The following is a 25,355-nucleotide window of genomic DNA, read 5'->3' as shown; positions in this document are numbered from 1 at the left end:
CCCCTCCACTACTCGTACTCTGTGTCTCTCTCAAAAATAAATAAATGTTAAAGAATTTTTTGTAATATATATATTAAGGAGCCCATGAAGGTCACCATGTGGACCTGATCCCCACAAGTGTGTTTAGGTATCTATTCCCACAAGCACAGGTAAGTACCATAGCATCTCACAGATGCACAGGACTGGAAATGGTCTTTGGGCCAAGACTCACACCAAGGCAAGACTCTCCCCTCAGCACACTCGCTGACCTACGGCTCTTTTCATTCCAGGCATGTTCCCCTGATCTCTCTAACCAGACGTGTGTTCACCAAGCAGAACAAGACAGCGCAGGAACATAGTAGCAACAATGGAGCCAAACAAGCAGGGGTCTGACAGGCCCCCAAAGAGAGAAGCAGAGTGCTCTGGGAGTTCACTGTCGGGGGATTCCACCAGGGGCATTAAGGAGGTCTTCCATGAGGACCACTATTTCCTGCCTCTTCCAAAACATGCCTTCCAGCCGCGTGGCTGGCATTCTTCATGCGAGCCGAGCCAGAGTAGCTTGTTAAGAACCTCTAATCCACTTACCTCCAGAGTGAGCTCTCAGTCACGCTCCCCAGGTTGAAGTCATACAGCTTCGTCAGGATAAGTATAACCTGCAATGGGGAAGGGGAGGAGGGCAGAGAAGAGGAACAAAAGGGAAGAAAAAATGGAAGCTTACTTTAGTTTGTGTAACAATATAGAGTGCATCTCAAATCACCCAGAGGAGGGTTTAGTATTTATCCATTGAGTGGAGGGGTATTATAGGATCAAGCAAGGGAAAACAATTATTAATTTAATGCATCCCCATAACTGGTAGCATTTATTTTAATCCTGACAATGCTTTGCTTTAGAAATAAAACATGCCAACAAGAATTAAGTGGGTATCCACAGTCGTTTTCTACATCTGTCCTCCTTCAAGGCAAGGGACTGGCCGGCTCACTCTGATCACTCATACAGCCACCCAGGGATCAGAGGATGGGCTTGCTTTTGATCTGGAAATGACTCCAACTTACAAACTTGGACTGAAAATGGAAAGAAGGAACAGAGCCTAATTCTATCCATCTACAGACGGATTCAAAGAGATTTTGTATTTCCATTACTAGGGCCTCAGCAGCCACATCTACTTGAATGGCAGGCAGACCCCGTCCCCAACATCCTCTGATGCCATCTACCATATGGCATCGGTCCCCATCATGGACTAAGCAAGGCATTGGACTCCACTGGACTCCAGGAGCACTTTCCTGACCTCAGTTGAAATGAAGAAACCCAAAAGGAAGCTGTACATGAAAGAGAGCTGGAGCTTTCTCTAATAGGGTTAGCAGCTTCCTGAAATGGTCTTGGGCTGGTCAGTCTGGTCCTAGGCCCTTTAAACTTCTCCAGATGGGGCCCTGGATATCAGACATTTCCCTGCCTGCCCTCTATGTGCCTGGACAGTGGCTTAGGCGCAACTCCGAATCCCAAGGATATCAAGCCCACGCACCTGAATCGACTTTAATCAAAACGCAGGTGCCTAATATACAGCACCTGCCTACACACGTGATAATCCAGTTACACATAATTGTGTTTATCTAAACTTAATGCACAATTCATTTCACTTTTTTCAGCTCCTTCCCATTCCACAATTTAACTTCCTCCAGTTCATTTGCACAGCAGCCATTAAACTCTTTCCAAGATAATGAATTTCTGCTACCAAGATGGGACTTTCCCATTCTAGGTATCTATTTAAGATTAAAGAAAAATAATCAGCCATTATATTGAACATTTTTATGGCATCTCACTGACAACAGAACACTCACTTTGAGATTTATTCACATCCAACACCCCATGAGGTCGGTCTGCACCATTTCCATTACTTTTATGTAAACCAAGAAAAAATTGGAGGCGAGGATGTGACCCATTATAGGTCAAAGAGAGTCCATGGCAAAGTTGGTTTGGGATGTTCAACTTCTCTGCAGGGCCACAACTGAAGGGCTCTTCCCAAGCATGCATTCTTTGATGGAGAGTGATGAGTGGGCAAGAAACAGCCAAGCCAAGAAAAACATCAAGGACATGGTTATATGCAGAACAGTAAAATCTACCAAGCTCCCTGTCCTACTGACATGGCACAACAGTAAGGAGTGTATACCCATTGCAGAGAATCGCTCTGCACAGCCACTCACTGGTTCTTGCCTCTTTCATTCATGCAGTTTCCTCATTTGTTAAATTCAGGGGCTGATGAAATCAAGGGACTTATCGCCACCTTCCCCAACCAAATGCCTACGAATGCACCAATAATTCCTGTTTGCTGGGTTAACATGCACAACAGACTTTTTCTCCCCTTTATTTTATCTTCTTTCATCTACAAATTTGTTCCCATAGTCACGGGGTAAAAATATGGGTTGGCTATGTGCTGGCCATCCCAAATTCTGAACAAACTCCAAACTATGCTTTTCTAGAAATAGGTCAGGAACCCCATCCAGAGCTCTGCAGGAGCAAATTAGGCCATTTCATTTTCTCCCAATATTAAGCCTTTAGGGACATCAAAAAACTTCCAAAAAGTGCAAAGTCCACATAGAGAGAAGAAAGAGGTGTAGTGCGCAAGAGTTCTGCTTAACCAACAGGGCTTCTAACAAACAACTGGGTCTGGAAAGCCCTGGAAAGAGCCCAGAGCTGCTCTCATTTTATTAGTCTCCTTACCCAGAGATTAAACCCTCCTTCCCCCACTCCATCTTCTGTGTCCCTAAAAGTTTCTTGTATATCTAACCTCATTTTGGTGTCTACCTCTTGGGCGATGCAGACAGACACATCCTTCCACACCTCAATGACCATTATTTCTGCCTTCATGGTAGTTCCAATTCTGCCTCTAGATTCATACATTTTCTTGGTTAAAAATCTTTGCTGGTTCCCTTTGCCTAAGGATGAACTTGACTCCTTAGCCTGGTATGTAACACACTACACACATATACATGCACTGCACATGCTCCTCAAACCACTTTCCACAGTTCTCAAGATGCTGTCTTCTGCTTTAGCAATTCAAGTTTCTCAAGGTGCTGCAAAGAAGCCAAACCTGTTCTCACATCTCTGCTCTTTCTTCCATGCTGTATTGTATCGTCTGTGCCTCAGCCTTTTATTACTGCCTGCACCTTCCTGCTTGTTCAAGAAACAACTTGAAGCCCACCTTCTCCAGGCAGCCACCCAGGACCATGCCAGCCATCAGAGTTCTCTCTCTCTCTAAGTCATATTGCACTTAAAGTGGAATTACATAACTTGGCACTTAATCCAACACAATCCTGTTACCCTCTGGATGTCACAGGATTTGCCTTCTCAACTAGATTGAAGCAGGATTCGTATTTTGTATTTCTGTCTCCCTACCAGGCAAGCTCAACATGTCAAAGGTTCCTAAAAATAATCATTTTGAGTCAATAGAAGATAATGGTGTTTTGGCGGTGAATCATAGTCTTCAGGTGGGAATGGTATTAATCTAGTCTATTTCCCTCACTGAACAACAGATGGGGATATACAGAAAGGAAGGGACTCCTTAAAGTCTCAATAATGTGTGACCTGGACCAAGTGCCCAGGGCACTGTTCTTTCACTCCATGAGTACAGGTGGAGCTAACAGTCACCATAAAGCCTTTTAAATGCAGATGCTATGGTCCCACTCCCAGCGGGTCTGACTTGGCAGGGCCTGTGTGGGGTCCGGAAATCTGCCTGTGGTAACAGGAGAACCACACTTGAGAAAGACTTCCATCCCGCTGTGATTCCCCTCCCAACACTGTGCTGCAGTGACATTGCCCTTCCACCATGCTGAGATCCTAATCTAGAAAAGCATCCCATCCTTTAAATGTAGCTGAACTTTAGAAAGCATGCAGAAAGAGATGTATGAGAAAAATGCCTTAGTAATATCACCCCTGCACTCCCCAGAGGAAAGGTCCGAACACTGTGAATTAGGGGCTGGATGCTTCCATTCCCCTGATGCCAGCACAGAAGGGCAATAATAGAGCTGTGAAGAGATGATAATGTAACCTTTAGCCTTAAGATACTCTGTGCCAAGCAAACAAAACCAAGAGGGAAGCAAGGCCTGCCCATCCCTGGCTTCTCTCACCACTCAGAGCCTTCCAAAGGCCACCAGAGAGGAGGGAATTAGCAGGGAAGAAAACAAAGCAGATGCAATAAACCCACTAAGCCCCAGACTGCTAGGCAGTACTCAGATCAGAAAGAGAAGACGCAAGTGTGCCTCAGGAATCACCAGTGTATGGGATGTGGGATGAGGGAAGGCTAAAGGGGCTAATCCTGGATCCACAGCAAAGCCTGACTTCACTCCTCTTCAGAAGATGCTCCCAGATGAGGGCTGGCAGTCAAATTCAGCAAAGGAAAAGCAGAGAGTAAACATTAATTGAACCCCTACCATGCAATAAACACTACATGGGGTGCTTCCCAATCCTCACAACAAACTCTTGAGACTAAACAAGTGTAATAGAATATCCCCATTTTACAGATGAGAAAATTGAGTCCCAAGAGCAAAGCTAACTGCACCCCCGGCTCCCGGGCATACAGCCAGCAGGAAACAGAACGAACGTTCTACCCCTGCCTTCTGTGACACACGGTGCCTACTCTGCTCTAATGCAGTGCTCCTCCACGCAGCAAATGTGGACGCAAGCCAGTTATGTGCAAGGCAATTAGCAAGCACACAGAGAGGAGAAAAGCACATCCTGGCCCTCAAGGAGTTTAGCGTTCACTCATGAATTTCACAAATATTTACTGGGCTCCTCTTGGGTGAATTAGGAAGGCACCAGCTAAACTCGGGGACTCAGGGAGCGATCCAGAGCTCAAGGCCCAAAAATGAAGGGAACTTTTGCTTTCTTTGTTCTTGGAGAAGGAAATAGGAAACGGAGTTATGTAATGAGAAAAGAACCAAACTGCTAAGAGACCCAGGTTTGTCAAATAAGCTCGTTTTTTACCTAACTGGCTACAATCCTGGGGGCTTTTAGGCAGCAGGAGAAGTGAAAATACATTGGAATAATTCATGAGTAAACAGCATTTCTCTTTTAATATAAGCTATATATCTACACACACACACACACACACACACACACACACACACAGTGTAGAAGTCCGTAGACATGTATGTGTGTATATATATAAATACAGTTAGAAAGGCCTATATAGTGTGTAAACACACACACACACACACACACACACACACACACACCCTTAAACTGGCATCTGACATCTTCTCTAGAATTACACTCTGGTCATTCATCTCTTACAGCTTCTATCACATTGGGTCAGTGTGACTTTTCCATATGTCTGACCTGTCTGTTAGATTGTGGCCTCTCTGAGGTTAGAAATCAGGTCTCATTCAATTCTGCATCCTCAATGCATGGCACATCACCTGACACTTGGCAGGCACTACAAGTGAATTATGGATGCAGGACAATAAAAGAAGAGATGAGATGACAAATGCATTTGAGAGATACAGATAATGTGCTATGAGAGCTGAAAAGAAGAAGCAATTAAGTCCATAGAGTGTGATCAGAAAAGTCTCCATGAAGGAAAGATTACATGAACTGGGATTTAAAGTATGCTAAGAATATGCATAAACTAAAAAGAAGCTCATTCACTTTCTTTTTTTAATTTAACAGAGATTTATAGAAAAAAAAAGGAGAGTGGGGAGAGGCCATTCCAGGTACAAGAAACAGGATGGAGGTAGAGTGGTAAGGGGCCACTAGGGGCAAAAGCATTCATGTGTTGAATGCAATGTCCTGTGTACATGAGCCACTCAGAGACATAGGCCATCCCAAGTTGGGAAAGGAGGCACAAAGGAGGATGGGATCATGCAGGAAGGACAGAGGAAGACCAACCTCTGGTCAACTATGGGTAGATAAAAAGTTTTATAAGAGTGAAGAGAGCAATAACAAGTGGGACCATAGTTACCAAGAGATTTACTATGTGTATGTGTAACGTATACATAAATATCTAACAAATAATATATAAGGGGACTAATTATAACAGGAGACATATAAAATACATACATTATATAATAAATAATATATATTAAGAGACTATATTAACAAAGGGACTTATATAGTAAGTGACAATAAAGGACATGGCTAGCCTTTTACAAAACCAGTTGGTGCTCTTGGTTGACCACCCACCGCCAATTTTCTTGGTCCCAGGTGTCTAGTGTCTTCTGATGCCCCCAGATGTTCAAGCCAGCCCTGAGCTAACTGCCTGCTCTTTACACACACTTAGAGCCAGTAACTAATGTCTTTATTTCACATTTCCCATTTTCCCTTTCCTCTTTCATTCATCTATTCTTGACTTATGTTAAGCACAGCATAAGCTTCTTGGTGACGAAGTGATCAAAAGAGAAATGGCAGCTGTCCTCATGAAAGGTATAGTCCTCCTCAATCTGCTGCTTCCAGGATTATGTATTTGAAAGAAGGAGTCCAAGTCTCTGGAAGAATCAGGGAAAGTTATATGTGAGGACAAGAGAGCTTTCTATCCTCTTCATACCCACTTCATATGTGAGGGGGTATTCACACGCAGACCTGCAAAGAAGTCTCCATCCCTTTCCCACCTGAGAACGCTTCTCAATGTGCCTGTCTCTAGATCCACTTACCCATTGGATCCAGCTGTCTGCCTCCTGGACGGGACTTGCATGACAGCATGGAAATAACAGCACACTTGCAACCAGAGGGCTGCCTCCAAACCCAGTCTCACCATATGCTGCTGTGTGAGCCTGAGCAACTTATTTATGTTTTCAGAATCGGCTCCAATTTCCTTAAATGGGGATAATGATACACTTGCCCCTGCCAACCTCACAGGGTTGTTGATTCAAATCAAATAAGGAAAGCTGACCTGCTTTATAAACTGTACTAGGGAAATGGGAGTTATTAGTATGATAATTATCCTTCAGGAGATGAGGGTTCCAAATGATTTTTATTTGGTTGGGGGGCTGAGGCAGGGGAATTCAGATTCTAGAGTTGCTAAGCACCTCCTAAAAAATCCTCATCCATTCTCAACCCCAACTGCAGTACAGGAGGCTGCAGGTTAGAGCCAGTGCATTCACCGGGCTCCCCCCCACTCAGCTTTGGAAAGAAAGCAGGAACCCTGGGGGGATTCCCGTCCTCTGAAAGGATAATGCATAATCTGCAAATTCATAAATCACTAGAACGCTCTCGCCCGTGAGCACATTCCGTGAAGAGAGGGCCTTTAATGCCAGTAAAATTTTACTCTGAAGGAAAATTACTTTAGTTCATTAAACCTTCCTGAAATCTTGGTGCCTTTAAATCCATGGGGTTCTCTGCACACCCCCCTCACATGCCACCACTTCATTCATGCCCCTACTTGATAGTTCTCTGTTTCCAGCCAGCTGGAAAAAGGACAGCAGCTTTCTTTACCAGAAGTAGTTGACAACTGTCACACAACAAAGATGCTACCCCTCTGGGACAGCCTATAAGACTGTATTTTTCAGGTCCAGCAGAGTCTGAATCCCAGGGTCCTCCTCACACCTCAGGGAGATGCCCCCACCAAGTAACAGAAACTGAACATTTATAACCCAAAGCCCAATCAATCCCTAATACAAGATTGTCTGGGCACAAATTGGGCATCTTAAACCATGCTAGGTGTGTGTCAAATTCAGAATGACACGAAGAGTGCTCCCTGCCTGCTATGAGTTTCCAATCTAGTTAAGAGAACAAGGGGATAGTATAAAATATAGCAGCTTCTCATATATAATGCATGAAATTTCACAAAGCTGTTATCCCCTTTCCTGCTCTTTATAAGGGCATCTCACCAACTCTGTGGCTCAAGACAGAACCTCAGCATGAACCTTGATCACTTCCTCATCCCACACAAAGCAAGGCAAACATAGTCTTTTGAAATACGCTGCAGTCCACTGTATCACACAATTTCAGGCTCTCATAATTTTTTTCATTCATTAACTACAAATATGTATGGAAAGCTTCCCATTTGCCAAGTAATCTGGATTCAGCACTGATGAAAATATAGCAGTTTCTTTGCCCTCATGAAGCTGACATTCTGCCCGGGGAGATAAATAAATATGTAGGTAAATGGCATGGTCAGATGATGGTGAGTTCTGGAGAGGGTGTGGAATAAAGGAAAAGGAGAAGATGAAAGAGTCCAGGAACATCTTCTATGAAAAATGGACACTTCTGCAAAACCCTGAATGAGGTGAGAGATGAAGTCATGGGGCTACCTGGATAAGCAACATTATTGGCAGAGGAGTAGCGAATACAAAGATCCCAAAGCAGGAGTGTCCCTGGCATATTCATGAGAGAGCAAGGACACCAATGAAGCTGGCATGGAACGCAGCAGGAGATGAAGTCAGGGAGATATTGGGGGACTCAGATCTTGCTGGACCTTGTGGACCATTGTAAGGACTCCAGTTGTTACTGAGTGAGATGCAGAGCTGCTGAAGGATTTTAATATAGGACTTTACTTTTAACAGACTCACTCTGGCTGCTGTGTTGAGAAAGGCAGAAATGGCACAAAGGTGAATTAGGATCCTGTTGCAATCATCCAAGTGAAACACAGTATGCATTAGAGCAGAGCAACAGCAGTGCACAGGGAAAGGGACATGATGTTTATATGTTTGGGAGGCAGTGTCAGGTTAACTGGATATGTATGGAATGTGAATGAAAGAGAACAGTTGAGGATGACTCTGAGTTCAGGACTAAGCAATTGGAGGCACAGGGCTGCTGGTTCATAAGAGGAAGATTACAGAAGAAGGAAGTGTGGAGGTAAAATTAGAAATTTAGCTTTGAACATGAAGTTTGAGATGCCTAAGAGAATTCAAACGAAGAAGTCCAATAGTGAGCTGGATAAATGAGTCTGGAGTTGAGGGAAGAGAATCTAGGACAGAAATATCCATTTGGGAATGGTCTCTAATTAGATGGTATTTAAAGACACAAGACTAGATTAGATCACCAAGAGACGGAGTGTGAAGATGGAGTAAAGATATGAGGATTGAAAGCTGGGGCATTCCAGCATCTAGAGGTCAGGGGAGTGAGAAAGTCCTCTCAAAGTGGGCACAGTGGATATTTATGTTCTGTGGGGTCCTCTGTGGTCACTGTGGTGACAGAATTGGAGACTTGGCCTACGCTTAACATGGACTTCCTTTCACCAGGCTGTTGTGGATATTATCACTGCTACATTCCCAAGCTGCCAACATCAGAAACCAATGCTAAGCCTCACTATGGCACCTGGTGGCAGGGTAATCACATCGCACCCCTCCCATCACATCCCGGGAGCAATTTCTTCTCATTGTGATTGCTTTCCCTACCTGCCGTGCTTATGCTAGAGTCAAAATCTTTCCATTTCAGAACCCCTTATTCACTGTCATGGTATCCCACACAACATTACTTCCAACAAAGAAACTCATTTCACAGCAAATGAAGTGCAGTAATGGGCATATCCATGGAATTCACTGGTCTTACCACAAACTTAATCATCCAGAAGCAGCTGGCCTGATACAATGGTCAAATGGACTTTCAAAGATTCAATGACAGCACTAGCTGGGAGCCAACACGGTGAGGTTGTGGTGCTGTCTTCTATGATGTCCATCTGACCAACACATGGTCAAATACAATGGTCAGAGAATCAAGGGGCAAAAAAGGCAGTGGTCCTCTCATTATTGTCCCCAATAAGCCACTGCACAGTATCTGCTTCAGGCCCCCATAACTTTTGGCTCTGTTGAAAGAGAACTCTTGGTTCCTAAAGAGGGAATTGTTAAATTAAAAAAAAAAAATTTTTTTAAAGACAAAACACTTCTTCTGTTGAACTGGAAGCAGAAACTAATACCCAGCTATTTTGAGATTCTCTCATACTACCACTGAACCAACAGGAAAAGAAGGGGTTATTTATGAATTGGGAATGGAAATGGATGCTCACAGTATCCAAAGAAAGGGATGGTGCTGGTGCTGTCTGTTTACTCCCAGTTCTCTTTCCTGCCTCTGTATTGTAGGTGACCAGGACCCTGAGAACTGACTTTCTAAGACTCTCCTGTTATTTGGCTTCCAGTCTGACCAACAAAGGAGGGGGTATACCAATAGGGACAAAAGTAGGAAAAAGCTACTCTTCCTCACTTGTATTTTACAGTCACAAGACAATAGCAGCAACAGAGCTGGCTGGAACAATAGCAATGATGCTGAACCTCAGTGACAGGAAGCACAGACTCCTGGGCCCCCTGCACGTGCAGCCCAGCATACACAGTAGGCATCTAGGTAGGAAAGATCTCTCCTTGGCCTTTTCTTCTCCTCCTATGCAGAGGCCTCCAAAGGCTTCTATAGTTACCAATCTTTGGGCAACTTTGACTTTTCTCCTTCTCACTCCTCCAGCCTTTTAAACAATTCCTGCATTCAATGTCTTCTCTTAGAAATACTGGAGTCAGAGACCCTCACTGACATAGAAGACTCTGTGAGATGAGAGGAAACCAGAAGAGCATGTGTGCTGGAAAACAAGCAAAGAAAGTGTTTCAAAGAGGAAGGAGGGATCAGCTGTGTGAAATGCTGCTGACAGTTCATGTACAAGAAAGGTAAAGAACCAATGGATTTAGCTAATGGACGACTAAAGAGGCCTTCAAAATAACTAGTTTACTTAATTTCTGACCTTCACCCCTCTTCTACCGTTACACCAGAATGACCCTTCTATAGCAGAGTCCAAATCCCGTTACCTACTGCCAAATAATCTCTACTGGCTTCATACTGTTTTTAAAATCAAATCCAAATTCCTCAACATGGCATGAAAAGCCTTTCTCAACTTGGCCCCTCTAGACATTTTAACCCTCTTCCAGAGCCACTTTCCCAAAGGACATCTAAATTCTAGCCACAATGGAATACCCATTTCTTCCCTGCTCCAGGCTCCCACACTTTTTTGCAAGCTCCCTTCTCTCCTTGAAAGTCCTTCCCCCATTCTCCACCTGCTGATCTCCTCATTCCTCAAGGCCCAGCTCAAATGTCATCAACACTCTGATGTCTCACCTGTTCTCTGAGATAGAATGGTTCCCCTTTAATCCTTGTTCTCCTAACTTGTTGCATATACTTCCAATTATGCTACTCACCAGGTTATATTGTAATTCTCTATTTGCATGTGATTATCCACCATTAGGCTATGTGCTCCTTCAGGACAGAGACTCTGCTCTTCTCATTATACTGTAAAGAGTATTTTTATGCTCTTCCTTGACATGGTTCCTATAAATCAACAGAGATACAACACATTCATTGAACAGAAAGTGTTCCATAGGTGTTCAAAAGAGGGAAAGATGAGTCTGTACTGGGGTAATCAAGGTCCTCAGAAAGGATGAGAGCTATACGTGAAGATCTTAAGAGATAGGAGAAAATGGATGTTTCCAGTCCTCTTCTCTATGGAGTATTTTGTAAACTCCAAAAGGGTGTCTTTTCCTTAAATAAACTAGTCTTCCAAGTCTCTAGAAATGAGAATTTGAGTTGGTTTAGGAGAGAACTTTGCAAATATCCACGAGACAGTAAGATAAAGAGGGCACAAGGGCAAGAAGGGAAAATAGTGAAAACAATCTTCTAAATATGACTGTATTAAGTGTTAGAGATTTGTTATACTCTAGGGACTTCTAGAAAAGACGAAGGTATATACCTATACCTGATGGTATGTAGGTTAATGAACACACTAGATTTAGAGACAAAATTGTGACTTGATCAGACCAGAACAGAACAAATATAGAAAAAGCAGAGGTGGGACACTAACATATATTGAGTACCTATTAAGTGTCCAGTATCATATTTGATGCTTTATGTGCATTTTACAGATAATGGAAATAACCACAGTGAAAAGGAGATATCATTATCCACACTGTCCAAATGAGGAAACTGTCCAGTCAGGGTCCAACACAGGTTTATCTATTCCTTCTTGATCCAAGTAAGGGATATGAGATATAAAAATTAATAAGCATTAGTCATCCCTATTTAAATAAGGGCTGTTGTTAAGAAAGTATGGTACAGAATTTGGTTGCTGAATAAGATAAGAGACAGATGAAGGAAATGGAAATATAGTGTTGTTGGAACAAGGAGCTTATGAAAAATGGCTCCTGAATAGTAGGGGGTTGTTCTGGCTTTGTATAACGAGCCATTAAAAATTAATTAAAAATCCATTCACTCCCATTCCCTCAGGGACTTTGAAAATGAGAGAGACAGCCATCTCTCGGAAATGATTTAGGTAGCATGCAGCCCAATAACAGGGGTGGGGCCAAATGACCCCAGAATTCCCTGCCAGTGTCTATATTCCATGATGATAGCTAGAGTTAATTGTCTCAAGATGTAGCAGTAACTAGGAGTCTGAGATCATACCTTCCTATGTGCCCATCACTCCTTCTATCCAACCACCACCAGCACCCCCTGAGGAGGAGGCTGAGGGCAGGAACAGATGTGAGCAGATGAAAGATGAAAAGCTGGATCCAAATCCACTGGAGTTATGCTTTCAGAGATAATCATCAACATAAAGGAAAATGTAAGCAATCTGTTTCCTTGGGAAAGGAGCAGAAGCTCTAAACCAGATAGTCTCAGTGTGGAGTCCATGCTCTGCCACATATTCTCAATGTGACCTTAGACAAGACACTGACCCTATGGAGCCTAAGTGTCCTCATCTAGAAAACTAAGCCAATTTCATTTCTTTCATTGGGTTGTTGTGAGGGTTAGATCAAAGCTATCTTCTGTCAGGTGCACAGGAAGCCCTCAGCATATATCAGGTCCCTTCCATCCTGGTTTGTCTCTGAGCAAACCAGGTCATTTGCCACCAGAGTAGAAAAATGCTATGTCCCGAGAGGGAGCATGTCACTTCTTCAGTGATGACAACTTGAAGCTTGCAAAATAAAGAGCAACCTTGCCAGGCCTCTCACTGATGTAGAGATGAAAGCCCAGAGCATTCCCTGAGTGCTGGTGCTTGCTTTATGTGGACATGCATTGACAGCCTCAGCAATGGAAAGATCACAGGTCCATCAAGCCCATTTTGCCTGGTGTGTGATCCTACCCACTTGTCTCTTTCATTTCAGGGTCTGTCTCTGCTGATCCTGCCTACAGGCACATATACTCCCTTTCCCTCTACCACTCCTGTCAGGGGCATCATTCCTCTTGGGTCTCAGGAGCTGAAAGAGCTCTCTGCCAAACCATTTAAGCTGCTGACCCCAGTGGGTTTTCTGGGGATTAGCAATTCCCCAGATTAGAAGTAGCTATCAGCCCAAGCTGCTTCCAATGAGACTAATAGCGGGGGCTTGACTAGACTGTAAGATGCCCTCTGGGCAAATGCAACAGATGTCTTATTTGTTACTGCATCTTCAGTACCTGGGACAGTACCCGGACACCCTGACTCCCACCCCAAGCTCTCTTATACAAAAGGGAGGAGAAAAACGATCTATCACCCAATTCATGATCTGGCATTTATCACAACTTGTCTCCTATCCACCTTACAAACTGGGCTCTGCACTGTGCTAAATATTGTAAAGGATGGAGAGAAAAGAGACACAAAGTTTCTGACCTAAGGCACTTTCAGTGCCAGAAGAGAGGTAAATATTTCTACAATTACCTTTGGTGAAAATTGAAATTGGTCTGACTTACACCAGCCTGTTCACATTCTACCTAATGTTTCATGTGAGTCTTGCAGAAACTCTGCAAGATTGACATATAATGGTAATAAGTGATTTCCAAACTGGGATGAAGTAGAGAATTACCCTTCATGAAAATTTAAGCTGGCTTATTTTAGCAGGTGAAGAAAGCAAATGACTTTTTTGGCTATGGAAGCATCACAAGAAAACACAGGGAGGCTAGACTTGTCAGTCGAGTTTCAGGACAAGAAGGTAATCTGCTTAGGCTAGAGTTAGGTGCGTGGAGAAAGAGACTGGAGTCTAATAATGATGGTTTTAAACACCAGATATGTGAATTTCCTATTGTTTCTGTAACAGATTGCCACAAAGCAATACAACTGTATTATCTTACAGTTTTGGAGATCAGAAATCCAAAATAGGTTTCAGTAGCTAAAATCAAGCTGCCAGTAGGGCTGTGTTTCTATATCCCTTCTTGAGGTTCCAGGGGATAAACCATTTTCTTGCCTTTCCCAGCATCTAGATGCTGTACTCACACCTTTCTTGTGGCTCCATTCCATATTCAAAACCAGAAATGGCTAGTCAATACTCTTTCTCACATTGTATCAGTCTCCTACTCTTCTGCCTTCCTCTTCTCTATTTAAGGATCCTCTGATTACACTGGGTCTAGCTAGATAACACAAGATAATCTCTTCATCTTCAGCTCCACTGATTACAACATTATTTCCATTTACTATCTTAACTCCCCTGCATCATATAACCTAACATATTCAAAGGTTCCAGGCATAAGTATGTGAACCTCTTTGGGAGGCCACTATTCTGCCTACCATGTCAAGTTAAGAAGGTTCTACTCTACTAAGTAGATAACACAGACATGTCTAAGTGCTTAAGCAGGTGAACTATTTATTGGCACTGTGTTTTGGAAACAAAACTGTCCAGAGTATGAAGGGTAGATGAAAAACAAGGAAGCATGTGAGAAGGATATTGCAATAATCCAAACTTAAGAATAAAAGATTGGAACTGAGATAATAATTGGAAAGAAAAGGAGGAAAAAAAACTAAGAAACCTGTTGCTAAAACTTGCAAATGATGCATAATAGAAAAGAATAAAGTCAAAGATGCCTTAGAGATTACCAGGAAGTCAGTGTGCTTAGTTGTAATTTGAAGGCCTGCACTTGAATCCAGCTCCAACACTTACAGGAGGAGCATCTTGGATGTTTGCATAATCTAATCTAACACTCATCTCATGCCCCAGCTTGGTTGGATAGGATTCCAACTTAATTCCCTGAATCTATGCGTCCTCCCTTTCTTTGGAAACATGTACATGGCCAAAGCTCTCCCTCTGCCCCCTCTTGCTCTTCTTCATCTACCAAAGAGATGGATGTGCATATTTGTTATTACCTGCCCAACTGCCTGAAATTCTAAGGATTTCCCTCCCTAGATTAATATGCTTGGCCTCACGCACATATCTGGCCTCCACTTGAGCACATTCACAAACCACTTCCTGGATCTCACTTGTAGATTCCCCAGATTTCCATGTTCTTTCTGAATTGGCTTTGCTCTAGATCTTGATCCAGAATAACTGAGAATTGGGCCATGGAAGCCACATCTGAAAACATAATAGATGAAGGGCTGCCCTAATCATGTGGTAGGAGGTGAGGAGGGGATGTAGATTTTCATCAGTTAAAGCTCTTGGACAAGCACTTAGTCAAACCTCCAGAAGTTGGTACCATATATTCTAGCAAAAGGACCATCCTTTCAAGTAAGACAGTGCTCATAAATCCTAGACATGAGAGGTCGAAAATATTTAGTGTGCAGTCAGGACCATGCCATACCTAGAGAAGAACTGCTCCCTTCTGGTCTTCTGCAGTGGCCAGCATTCTACTAGCGACCAAACCAATGTCCCCACTCAAAAGTCATCTAGATTGCCTAAAATAACACAAGCCTAGACTTTGTCTCCATATAACTCCTTGGAAAGGAGCAGAACCTCCAGCAGCTGATGGTGGATGATTTAACAGTCCTCTCCCATGTAGCCTAGGACATAATAACAAAGAACATATAATTTATTTGTATTGATTCACCAGCACACATTTGATCATATCTCCTTGTCCTTCCTTTTGCTAAGAATCCATGGCCACAGTCCTGATAAATTTATCTTTTGCAGAATATCTCTGTAAAATATAAGTCCCTCACATATCTTAGCTACAACAAAAGAGTACTGCCAAGGAGACTTGCCAAGGAAAAGGGGTAAGGGAGCTGGCATCCTTCTAAATGAGGTACTGACTCTCATCTAGACAATCTCTCTCTATGATATGAAGCAGAAAAGTGTACATTGGAATTGTTTTTTAGACAAGGACCATCAGATACAGAAACAGAAAATGTGGACAGATCAGGTTCCTACTCTAGAGGAACAAGGAGCACAGAGGAGCTGATCAGATTCTGAGACAAAGAGAAGAAATAAAAGTGAGGAACAGAAACAAGTTTGGACCTCATGATAGACTGAGTTGGCATAAAAATGCCCAGGTGTTCAGCATTGTTTCCATTTAACCTTGAATGAATAACCTTCTTGTACTGAGCATCTACTGTGTCTTTGGCTCTGCTCCAGAAGCCAGAATAGGTTAGATATAGTGCCTTCTCTCCAGAGATTCTCAATCTAATGAGGGGAGGGGAAATAGATAAATAAACAAATATATAATGTGATTCCTGTACTAACAAGGGTACTGAACTGCACTAACCCAGGAGCTCTGGTGGCACTTTAATTCCATGGTGTAGAGGCTCCCTCCACTCCAGAACAGAACACAAAACAGTAGGAAAAATCAAAAGAAATGACTTTGCATTTGACAAGCCTGATGAACTTCAGTGAGCATGAGAAACTTTAGACCTGATGTTGAATGTGTTCGGTGATCACGTAGAAAGCCATTTGTTTTAAAGCTGCTATATCCCTTGGTGTCCCACAGAGATGTGGCAGTAACAGGACCCCACCATTATCCTGTTTAGTTGCCCTTGGCATTAAGGAGATTCATCTAGAGGACATCAGAAAGAACATAAACACGCCCCTCTGTTGCATGTTCCCCCCTCCCTGTTTCTCTCTGCCTGTCAGAATCCTCCCACCCACTCTTCCCTTCAAGGATCAGCTCGAGCATGCCACCCCCAGCAGAATCATCCATTACCCCCGTCCACATACATCTCTCATCTGTGGACAACTTGTTTCTCAGTATCTCCCATCTCACATGCTTATCTTACAATGTGACCATGACACTCCTTCTATTGAATGGTGGAGTTCACATCCCTCCTTCTGAAAGCTGACAGATCTTTGTTACAGCCCAGACCAATAGTGTAGAAGGGAAGTGGTACTCAGTGACTTCAAAGGCTACATCATGTGCCCTTAGGATGGTCACTCTCAGGGTCCAAATGCTATGTGTGAGGAAGCAAAAATCAGCCCCACAACAGGATAGACCACATGCAGGGGCCACAGTGTTTCACCCTAAAGCCCAGTTGAAGAGCCAGCTGAGTGAGCATCAGTCACCAGACATGAGGGAATATATACGCTCTAATGAGGCCACTGAGTCAGTCTCAGCTTTGACTCATTCAGTTGAGGTGCCAGACACTGAAAACCTCATGCCCTTGACCCATAGAATCCATGAACATAATAAAATGTTGTTCTTTTGCATCACTAAGTTTTGGGGTGGTTCGTTATGCAGAAAAGGTACCTAGAACACTATTTAAAAATATATGCAGCATTTAAGGCAGACAGTAATTAGGCATATGGAATTATTTTTTTAATGATTTGATTCATGAAGACCTGCTCTCCATACGTAGAATGTATACCCCTTGAGAGAACACATTAGAACCTAGCTGGCACCTTCCCACAGGTGTGCTAAATAGCACATGCCCCAAAGAGTCTTCATCAAGAAACCTCTCAGACCTATCCCTTCCTTAAGGAATGGCGCACCTCAAAGAGAGCATAATCATCCCATCAGTTGTCTAGGTCAGACATCCAGGAATCCCGGTATATACACCACATGCAACCCCACACTACTCGTCTGTCTCTGAAGTTCACATCTCCCCCTTTTATGCAGACCCGCCCCTCTTCCCCAAGTTCAAATCTTCATCCTCTCTCATGAGCACTTCCACAACTGCCTCCTTCTGGTCTCCCCGCCTCTAGTCACATGAAGCCTCTGTTCTCTCAAGTAACATGCTCCCTCCCTTACACCCAAATATGGTCACATAATTTTCAAAATCCTCCCTGACTCCATACTGCCTACAAGGGAAAATCTAAAGAGACTGACAAGGCACAAAGGCTTTGTCCACCTGGCCCTGGTCTAGGTCTCTATTTCGCTATCCATATTCCCTGCCACCTTGGGTTCTATTTTCTGGGTTACTCATCTGAACCAAAGAACAGAGAAGATGATTTGAGTGACTTTTTTCGATTCTCCTCACAATAGCACATAACCAGAGCATTCAGGCTTAATTTATTCATTCTCATATTCTCTGTTTCTGTCCTGTCTCCTGGCTTAATTATGTTCCAGAACCCTCTCTAGAGTCTAGAGCTGTGCTCTCCAATAGCATAGCCATTAGCTACACATGCCTAAATTTAAATCATGAAAATTAAGCAAACAAATAAAATTAAGCAAATAAAAAGTAATAATTCAGTTCCTCAGTCATACTAGTCACGTTCGAGCACTCAGCAGTCACACATGGCTAGCAGCTAATATACGGGACACAGCAGACCATAGCACACTCCCATCACGGCACAAAGTTCTGCTGAATAGTGCTGATCTAGATATTCTCAACCAAGTGTTGTTCTAGAAATATACTTTCCTATTTTCTCACCTAAAATGCAGACTTTATTTTTTTAATTTTTTAGGCTTATTTATTTTGAGAAAGAGTAGGGGAGGGACAGAGAGAGAGAGAGAGAGAGAGAGAGAGAGAGAGAGAATCTCAAGAAGATTCCACACTGCTAGTGCAGAGTCTGATGTGGGTCTCAAACCCACCAACCGTGAGATCATGACCTGAGCCAAAATCAGGAGTTTGACACTTAATCAAGCTACCCAGGTGTCCCTAAAATGCAGACTTTAAATGCCCATTATTGTGTAGAGGAGAGATAGCATCTCCATGTTTCTCCATGCCCTCTCCTTATGGCAACAATATCCCTTTGGGGAACCAGTTTCTCCCCATGATAAGCTATATGTCTCAGGGGTCATGGGCCATGGTGCTGAGCCTATCCTCAGCTTGAGGAGCTGACTCAGTTTATCCCAAGCCAGTCATCCACCCCAGCCCTACGTACCCTGATTGATTCCAAGAAAAACATGTTACCAAGCTGGAGCCAATGACATCCAAGATGAGTCTTGCTGGGCTTCTACAAAATAGAAGCATCCCCTTCCTTCCTCAAGGAAGAGCAGAAGAGACTCATGTCTTCTAAATAATATGGAATGAAACATAAGTTCTAGAATACTATGACCATTTTGCTATATTGAAAGGAAAGCTTGACATTGCTGAGTGCACCCAAAGTAAAACCTGAGGATGTGGCCAACACTGCATAAGGCAAAGTGGAACTACTACAGGAACGGAAGTCCTGATGGTATCATTTCAGCTGCTGTATCAAACCTGACCTGAAGCTGTTAACCTCTAGTACTTTATGACAAATCAGCCAATAGATCCTTTGTTTCTCAGTTCATCCATGTTCTAATTATACCTGAAGCACTCTAGCCATCCTCTGAGCCCAGATCCAAGTTACCTCTTCCACAAGGCCTACACTGACTTTTCCAGACAAACTATTACTCCTTTTATATGACCCTTAATGCATTAGAGCATTATTTCAACTTCTTACTGAATTGTGATGTTACCATTTTATCTTCTTACTACATTGCGAAATATTTGAGAGTGAGTTTTGAGCTTCTTGATCTTTCTGAAAAATAAGCAAATACACAAACGTAACCCTACTTGTTATATAATAGATGCTTCCAAGCATCTGTTAATAAGTAAATATCTAAAGGATAAATGGTAGCCAACTGACAAATTTCAGTTTACAGTAATGGTAATAGGACCACAAGTCAACATGTAGATCCACTACCTCATTTAACCCTTACAGCAATCCTATGAAGTGTGGCCACCATTACTTCCCTCCACCTTTTTAAAAAAGGATCAACCAGAGTCTTGGAAAGATTATGTAATTCAGCAAAGTCCTATGACACATAAATGACAACACTTGACATATTCTAACTAAAAAATATGGCTGTTCCCTCCCAATGTTTCATATCCTACCTCCCTCTTTTTTTTAATGTTTGTTTATTTTGAGACACACACACACACATACACACACACACACACACACACAGCATGAGTAGAGGAGAGTCAGAGAGAGGGAGGAAGAGAGAAGCCCAAGCAGGCCCCACTCTGTCAGTGCAAAGTCTAACATGGGGCTTGATCAGGAACCTTGAGATGATGGTCTGAGTCAAAATTAAGAATCAGATGCTTAACCGACTGAGCCACCCAGGTGCTTCCCCACCTCCCCCACCTCCCTCCTGATTAAGGGAGACAGTGAACTCAGCAACTCTGGCACCACAGAAGTTACCATGCCAGCTTGGTATATACTAGAACCTCTGCTGGCTAAACCTCTCTCAAGGCGAAGTTTAAAATCAACCAATCAAAATCTTCAAGATGGAACCACAGAGTCAACCCCAAGCCAACTAAGCTCAATGGTTAAAGAAGACATGGGGAGCTGCAGGTCTGGCATGAAGGCTGCGTGAGCAATGTCGGATCTCCGGGAGCGAGGACATGGCACTTCCACAGTTCCCTCCTACCTCTCTGCTCTCCTGACTCCCAGGCTCCACCTCCACACTTTGAGTCACACTCCACCTTCAGCTTCTGCCTCCAGGCCACCTACCTCACAGTGCTCGGATGGCAGGCTCTAGCTTTCCTTCTAAACTTGGAACTGTGAATCAAAAGAGAAGGTTCCAGGTGATCTGGGGAAAGGGACAGAACACACACCTGTCTCCTACCATCCAGGACACTGAGGGGTGTAGGTGGACAGTATGGGGCATGGCTCCACTTAAAGGAAAGGTGAAGCCCAGAATTACAGAAAAGGTATCATTCAATCAATCAGCATGTACCCAAAACCTAAAATGTGCCAATATCTCAGGTATTATGGACATATGAGGGAAAGACACAGCACCTACTGAGAAGGGTTAGTGAGTGGGAGGCTGTGAGTGGAAGAATTTGGTGAGGGGAGAGTCAGAGAGTGAAACTGAGATGGAAATACAGTTTATATAGTGTGTGTGTTTACACATATATACAACATACATGTCCAACAGGTACGAACCTCTCTAGGTGTGGGTCGTGGACCACAGGAATCAGATTTGCTTAAGGAACTTATTTTAAACAATGCAGAGTCTATTTTCTACCCTTCAAGCACTGAGATCTGTGCCCAGAGGTAGCATTCCCTCCATAACTGCACTTGGCACCACCAGCTGCTCAGGGCACTGCTCCTCAGCAGACCTGAGTCATCTGCAAGGACCTTCAGAGAAGGCCAGATGGCACAACACCTCTTGGAAGGCTAGATTTATTTCCAGACCTCCAGTGATTCAAGATAATCAAGAGGTATATGAGCAGCCCCTCCCAAAGCTATGGTCTGGAGGAAGGTGTTGGGCGGGCACAAAAAACATAGAAGCAGGGTCAAGGTAATGGGAGCCACACAGCATCTGCTAGTGGCTTCCAAATGTTGACTCCCAGCCATTCCAGAATAAGAAGAATGAACCTCCACTTTAAGGGCCTCTTGCATTGAGAGCTATGGCTCAGGAGGAACCCATCTTCTTTCTCACTTATGAGCATCACTCACATTTCCCAGTAGCCTCTACTTATCCGAGCCCTGAGCAGCATGAGCTGCAACATGAAAAAAAAAAACCACCCAGGAGCGGAACACATCCCGTCAGATACCCAACATGGCACAAGGCAAGCACTGGGGCCTCCAAGCCACCTCGGGTAATGCATTCTTGTACTGCAAGGTGGCCCCACCTCAGGGAGCCCGCCTACTCCAGACAGCAACACCCGCATAAGAGAGCACCCACTAGATGTTGAGGACAATGGGCTCCTGGCACATGGGAAGCTCTCGGCAAACCTTTGTTGGCTGGATGCATGCAAGAGCAAAGCAACCCTGAGCTCCCAGTGTAGATTCTAGTGGATACACTGACAGAGAAAAAATACCCTAGACGCTAAACATATAGTAGTTAAAGCCCAAATCCTGAAAGCAGACAGCCCTGGGTTCACATTCCAGCACCACCACCTCCTGTGTGGCCCCCAGGCCCTCCCCCTCTCCCTCCACACAGTCACGCGGACCTCACAGGCCTGCAGTGAGGACAAAGAGGAGAACTGTCAATCAAGATCTCAGTGCCTGGAACACAGAAAGAAACCAGGCAGTGTTAGCTGGTATGTCGAATTAGTTCCCAAAGCTTCCATTTCTCTAACAAGGTAGAAGAGAGAAGGATGAGAGGTGAGTTACAGGAGGTGGAAAGTGGAGAGAGACTACTCTAAGTAGTACCAATCTGATGAAAACCAGGCTCAGTTTTCCCCAGCATCCAGCTGGGGAAGCTCAAGCTCATGGAGGCAAAGAAACCTCCAAATGTCACACAGTGATAGCTGGGATTCAAGTCCAGCCGGACCCCAAAGCCTTGCTCTTTCCTCGACACAAGCTGATGTGTAAAAGCCTCCAGTGGGTCTGGAAGGTGACTGAGCAGAAGCCAATTCCTGCCTGGCCCTGTGGGCACACCTAAGAATCCACTGGGCTCACAAACTTCCTGCACACAGGAGGACCTGGGACAGGCATCATTAGTGTAATGTGGAAGTCAGCTGGAAGGGAAAGGACAAATATAAGAAAAACAATTAGCAAACTGAGGTAGCTCGGTTCTGTTGTTCCTCATACTGGAAAGGATAACCATCTGGGTGTAAGACCCAAGGTTGTGCTTGTAGGCAACAGACCAAGGATATCTGGGAGCAAAAGACCACAGTTCATACATAAAGAAGTGTAGAGTAGGGGAGCCTGTGTGGCTCAATCTGTTAAGTGCCCAACTTCAGCTTAGGTATGATCTCATCGTTTGTGAGTTTGAGCCCCGTGTCGGGCTCTATGCTGACAGCTTGAAGCCTGGAGCCTGCTTCAGATTCTGTGTCTTCCTCTCTCTCTGCCCCTCCCTGACTTGTGTTCTGTGTGTGTCTCTCTCTCAAAAATAAATAAACATTTAAAAATGTTTTAATAAAATAAAATAAAGAAATATAGAGTAAACCAATGCAGGACACCTGTCCAGCAGGCCAACTTCAACAGAAAACAGAAAAGCAAATTAACTCATTTCTGAAATGCATTTGAATTAGTTAAAATTAATTCTGAAGTTATGAAGTATACAGATACCCTAAAGAAACCAGTATTCTCTATACTGTATGCTGGCCCAGGCCTGCCAGGGAACATTCTAGCAGAATGAGAAAGCTATTTATGCCCATTACCCTGCCAATTCCACTTTCGGTAATACGCTTTTATATTCCAAAGAAATCATTCAAAAGTAAAAAAGAAAAAAGCTATTTGTATGGAAATGTTCGTAACACTGCCATCCCTCACAGGGGGAGAAAAAACAGTTAAACAACCTAAATACCCAACAGCACAGACATATTCAAACAATTAATAGTATATTCTATGATGGATTCCACATTGTTGCTACAAATTGGAAACTGAAACTCCATGCCTCTGTTAATACAAGGGGAAAATGCAGAAACATACTTAAGTTACAAACTAGAACAAAAAGTATGCTGATGCTTATTATAGCTACATATAAATATGTATATCCACTTGATAAACCTGCACTTGGTATTAATGAGATTATATTCTACAAAGTTATATACATAATGAAAATCTGTTTTGATGTATTGACTTAGCCTAAAGCCTACCTTTTTAAAAAAAAAAAAAGCATGTCTATTTAAATATGTAATTGTGGAAATGCAAATATATACCCCTTTATAGATGGTCACAAATGGCAATCAAGACAGAATAATATTTTCAAATGAACAACTGGGATCATGATGAATCTCCTTTGTATATCAGTTTCAAATCATTATTTGCTTATATTTAAATGTTTCCAAGAACGTTATGTTACAGGATGCCCACTGGCTGACTTCCACATTGTTCTTTGCTGCAGCGGTCAGCTATTATCTACCACTGAGGTTTAACCGATGTACCAGCGATCACCATGCACACACACTCTTCTCCAGCGAAAACTGTCTGTCTGTCCTGCCTCTTCCTTTTGATTGCAAGCTTTGGAAAATTGGGATCGTGTCTTCCCTCTTCTTCCAAGTGCATCCACAGAGAGCATTTTTGAACTGATTCACAGACTGGGGCTCAATTAGGGGTTAATGATGAAGGCACAGAGAAAAGGAAGAATAATGATCAACTATATTTACAAGATATAATAATGCTGAAAGACAAATCAAAGCTATGTACAAATAATTAACTTGCTTTGTTTTATTTCAGCTAAGGTCTTGAAGCAAATAAAATATTCTCCATATTCATTCACTGATAAGCCGTATCTAGTACATGCTAGTGATACAAAGATAAATTAGACCTGGTCCCGCGCTTCCCGCAGAGTATCACACATTTAGTGAGTTAGATACACTAACATACAATAGCAACATAGAGTCCCTTTGATGGGTATCAGCATGAAGTGCTGTCAGGAATGAGAGAAGGCTCTCTCGGCAGGCTTCCAGGAGGAGGATTACTAGCTGAGCTGAATCCTAAGAGGATGAATAAGGGGTGGCCATAAGGAGACAGTGGTTGGTGAAGGGCCAGGAAGGGGGCAGGATTCCAGGTGAAGGGAACAATGTCTACAAAGGCAGAGGTATGATGATCAGCAACCGCAAGCAGATCTCAAACACAGGATTTGCGTTTGGGACAGCTGAGGTTGGGTCAATATAAAAGCCTCGCTTTTGAGGAGGGTCTCACTCCATTATTTTGGGTGGTGTGTGTCCTTGAAATAGGAAAGCAGGGCAGGAAGATGGGAGGGAAGAAATATAGAAAAGGCCAGTGACACATGTCACTGCAGGTCGGGGGAGACAGCAGAAAGCATCCGAACGCTGTCTCCAACATAAAAGGAAAGCTGATTTCACTTCCTTCTTCACATGTCTTGAGACTCAAAACCCCACCTCTCTGGCTGCAGTGAGTAACGAGCAACTTGGAAGCTATTCAGATGAGGGATATTCTAGCAGAATGTTGGTAAATGCAAAGTCACTCTCGAACAAGGTGAAAAAAATTACACATTTTCCTAAGCTATTCACAGAACCCCTCCAAAAAAGTGACCCCCCAGATACAGTTTTTCAATGAAAGGTTTTTTTTCTACCTGAAGAATCAGGCTTTAGAATGTCAAAACGTGCACAATGATAGAAGGAAAATATCCTCTTTTTCTTTTTCTCCACAAACCCATGAAAAGTTTGTTGTCTTGCTTACAAATTTTGTTTCATGGCAGAGATGGAGTATTTTCCCTTAACATATATTCTTTTGCCAGCCGAGGAGAATATTCTCATTTGGGGTCATCACTACCACCCAAGGGGAACAGGAAGGACCAAGAAGAGAGACCAAGGGGTATAGGAAGGACCGATCCGATAGGCCCAACCCTGAAGAAAGGAAAGCTTTCCTGTTCTGAGGACATGTGATATGCCCTCACCCAGGCATGCTGGAAACGAGCTGATATTATATATGTATGTATATATGTAAATATATTTTTAAAATATTATATATATA

General features: G+C 43.2%; 1 protein-coding gene across 1 annotated transcript in view; it reads right to left on the bottom strand.

Annotated features, from left to right (window-relative positions):
• The window catches only part of SORCS3 (sortilin related VPS10 domain containing receptor 3), a 585,972-nt gene that overhangs the window by 419,404 nt on the left and 141,213 nt on the right, over positions 1–25,355 (bottom strand). The window contains exon 2 of the mRNA XM_029932551.1: positions 565–632. Coding sequence (XP_029788411.1) covers positions 565–632 — 68 coding nt within the window. The remainder of the gene's footprint in view (positions 1–564; positions 633–25,355) is intronic.

This window comes from Suricata suricatta, chromosome 2 (assembly GCF_006229205.1).
Source record: "Suricata suricatta isolate VVHF042 chromosome 2, meerkat_22Aug2017_6uvM2_HiC, whole genome shotgun sequence".
In the NCBI taxonomy this organism is placed as follows: domain Eukaryota; kingdom Metazoa; phylum Chordata; class Mammalia; order Carnivora; family Herpestidae; genus Suricata; species Suricata suricatta.
Note: the sequence above shows the minus strand (reverse complement) of the source record. Positions and strands in the feature narration are given on the sequence as shown.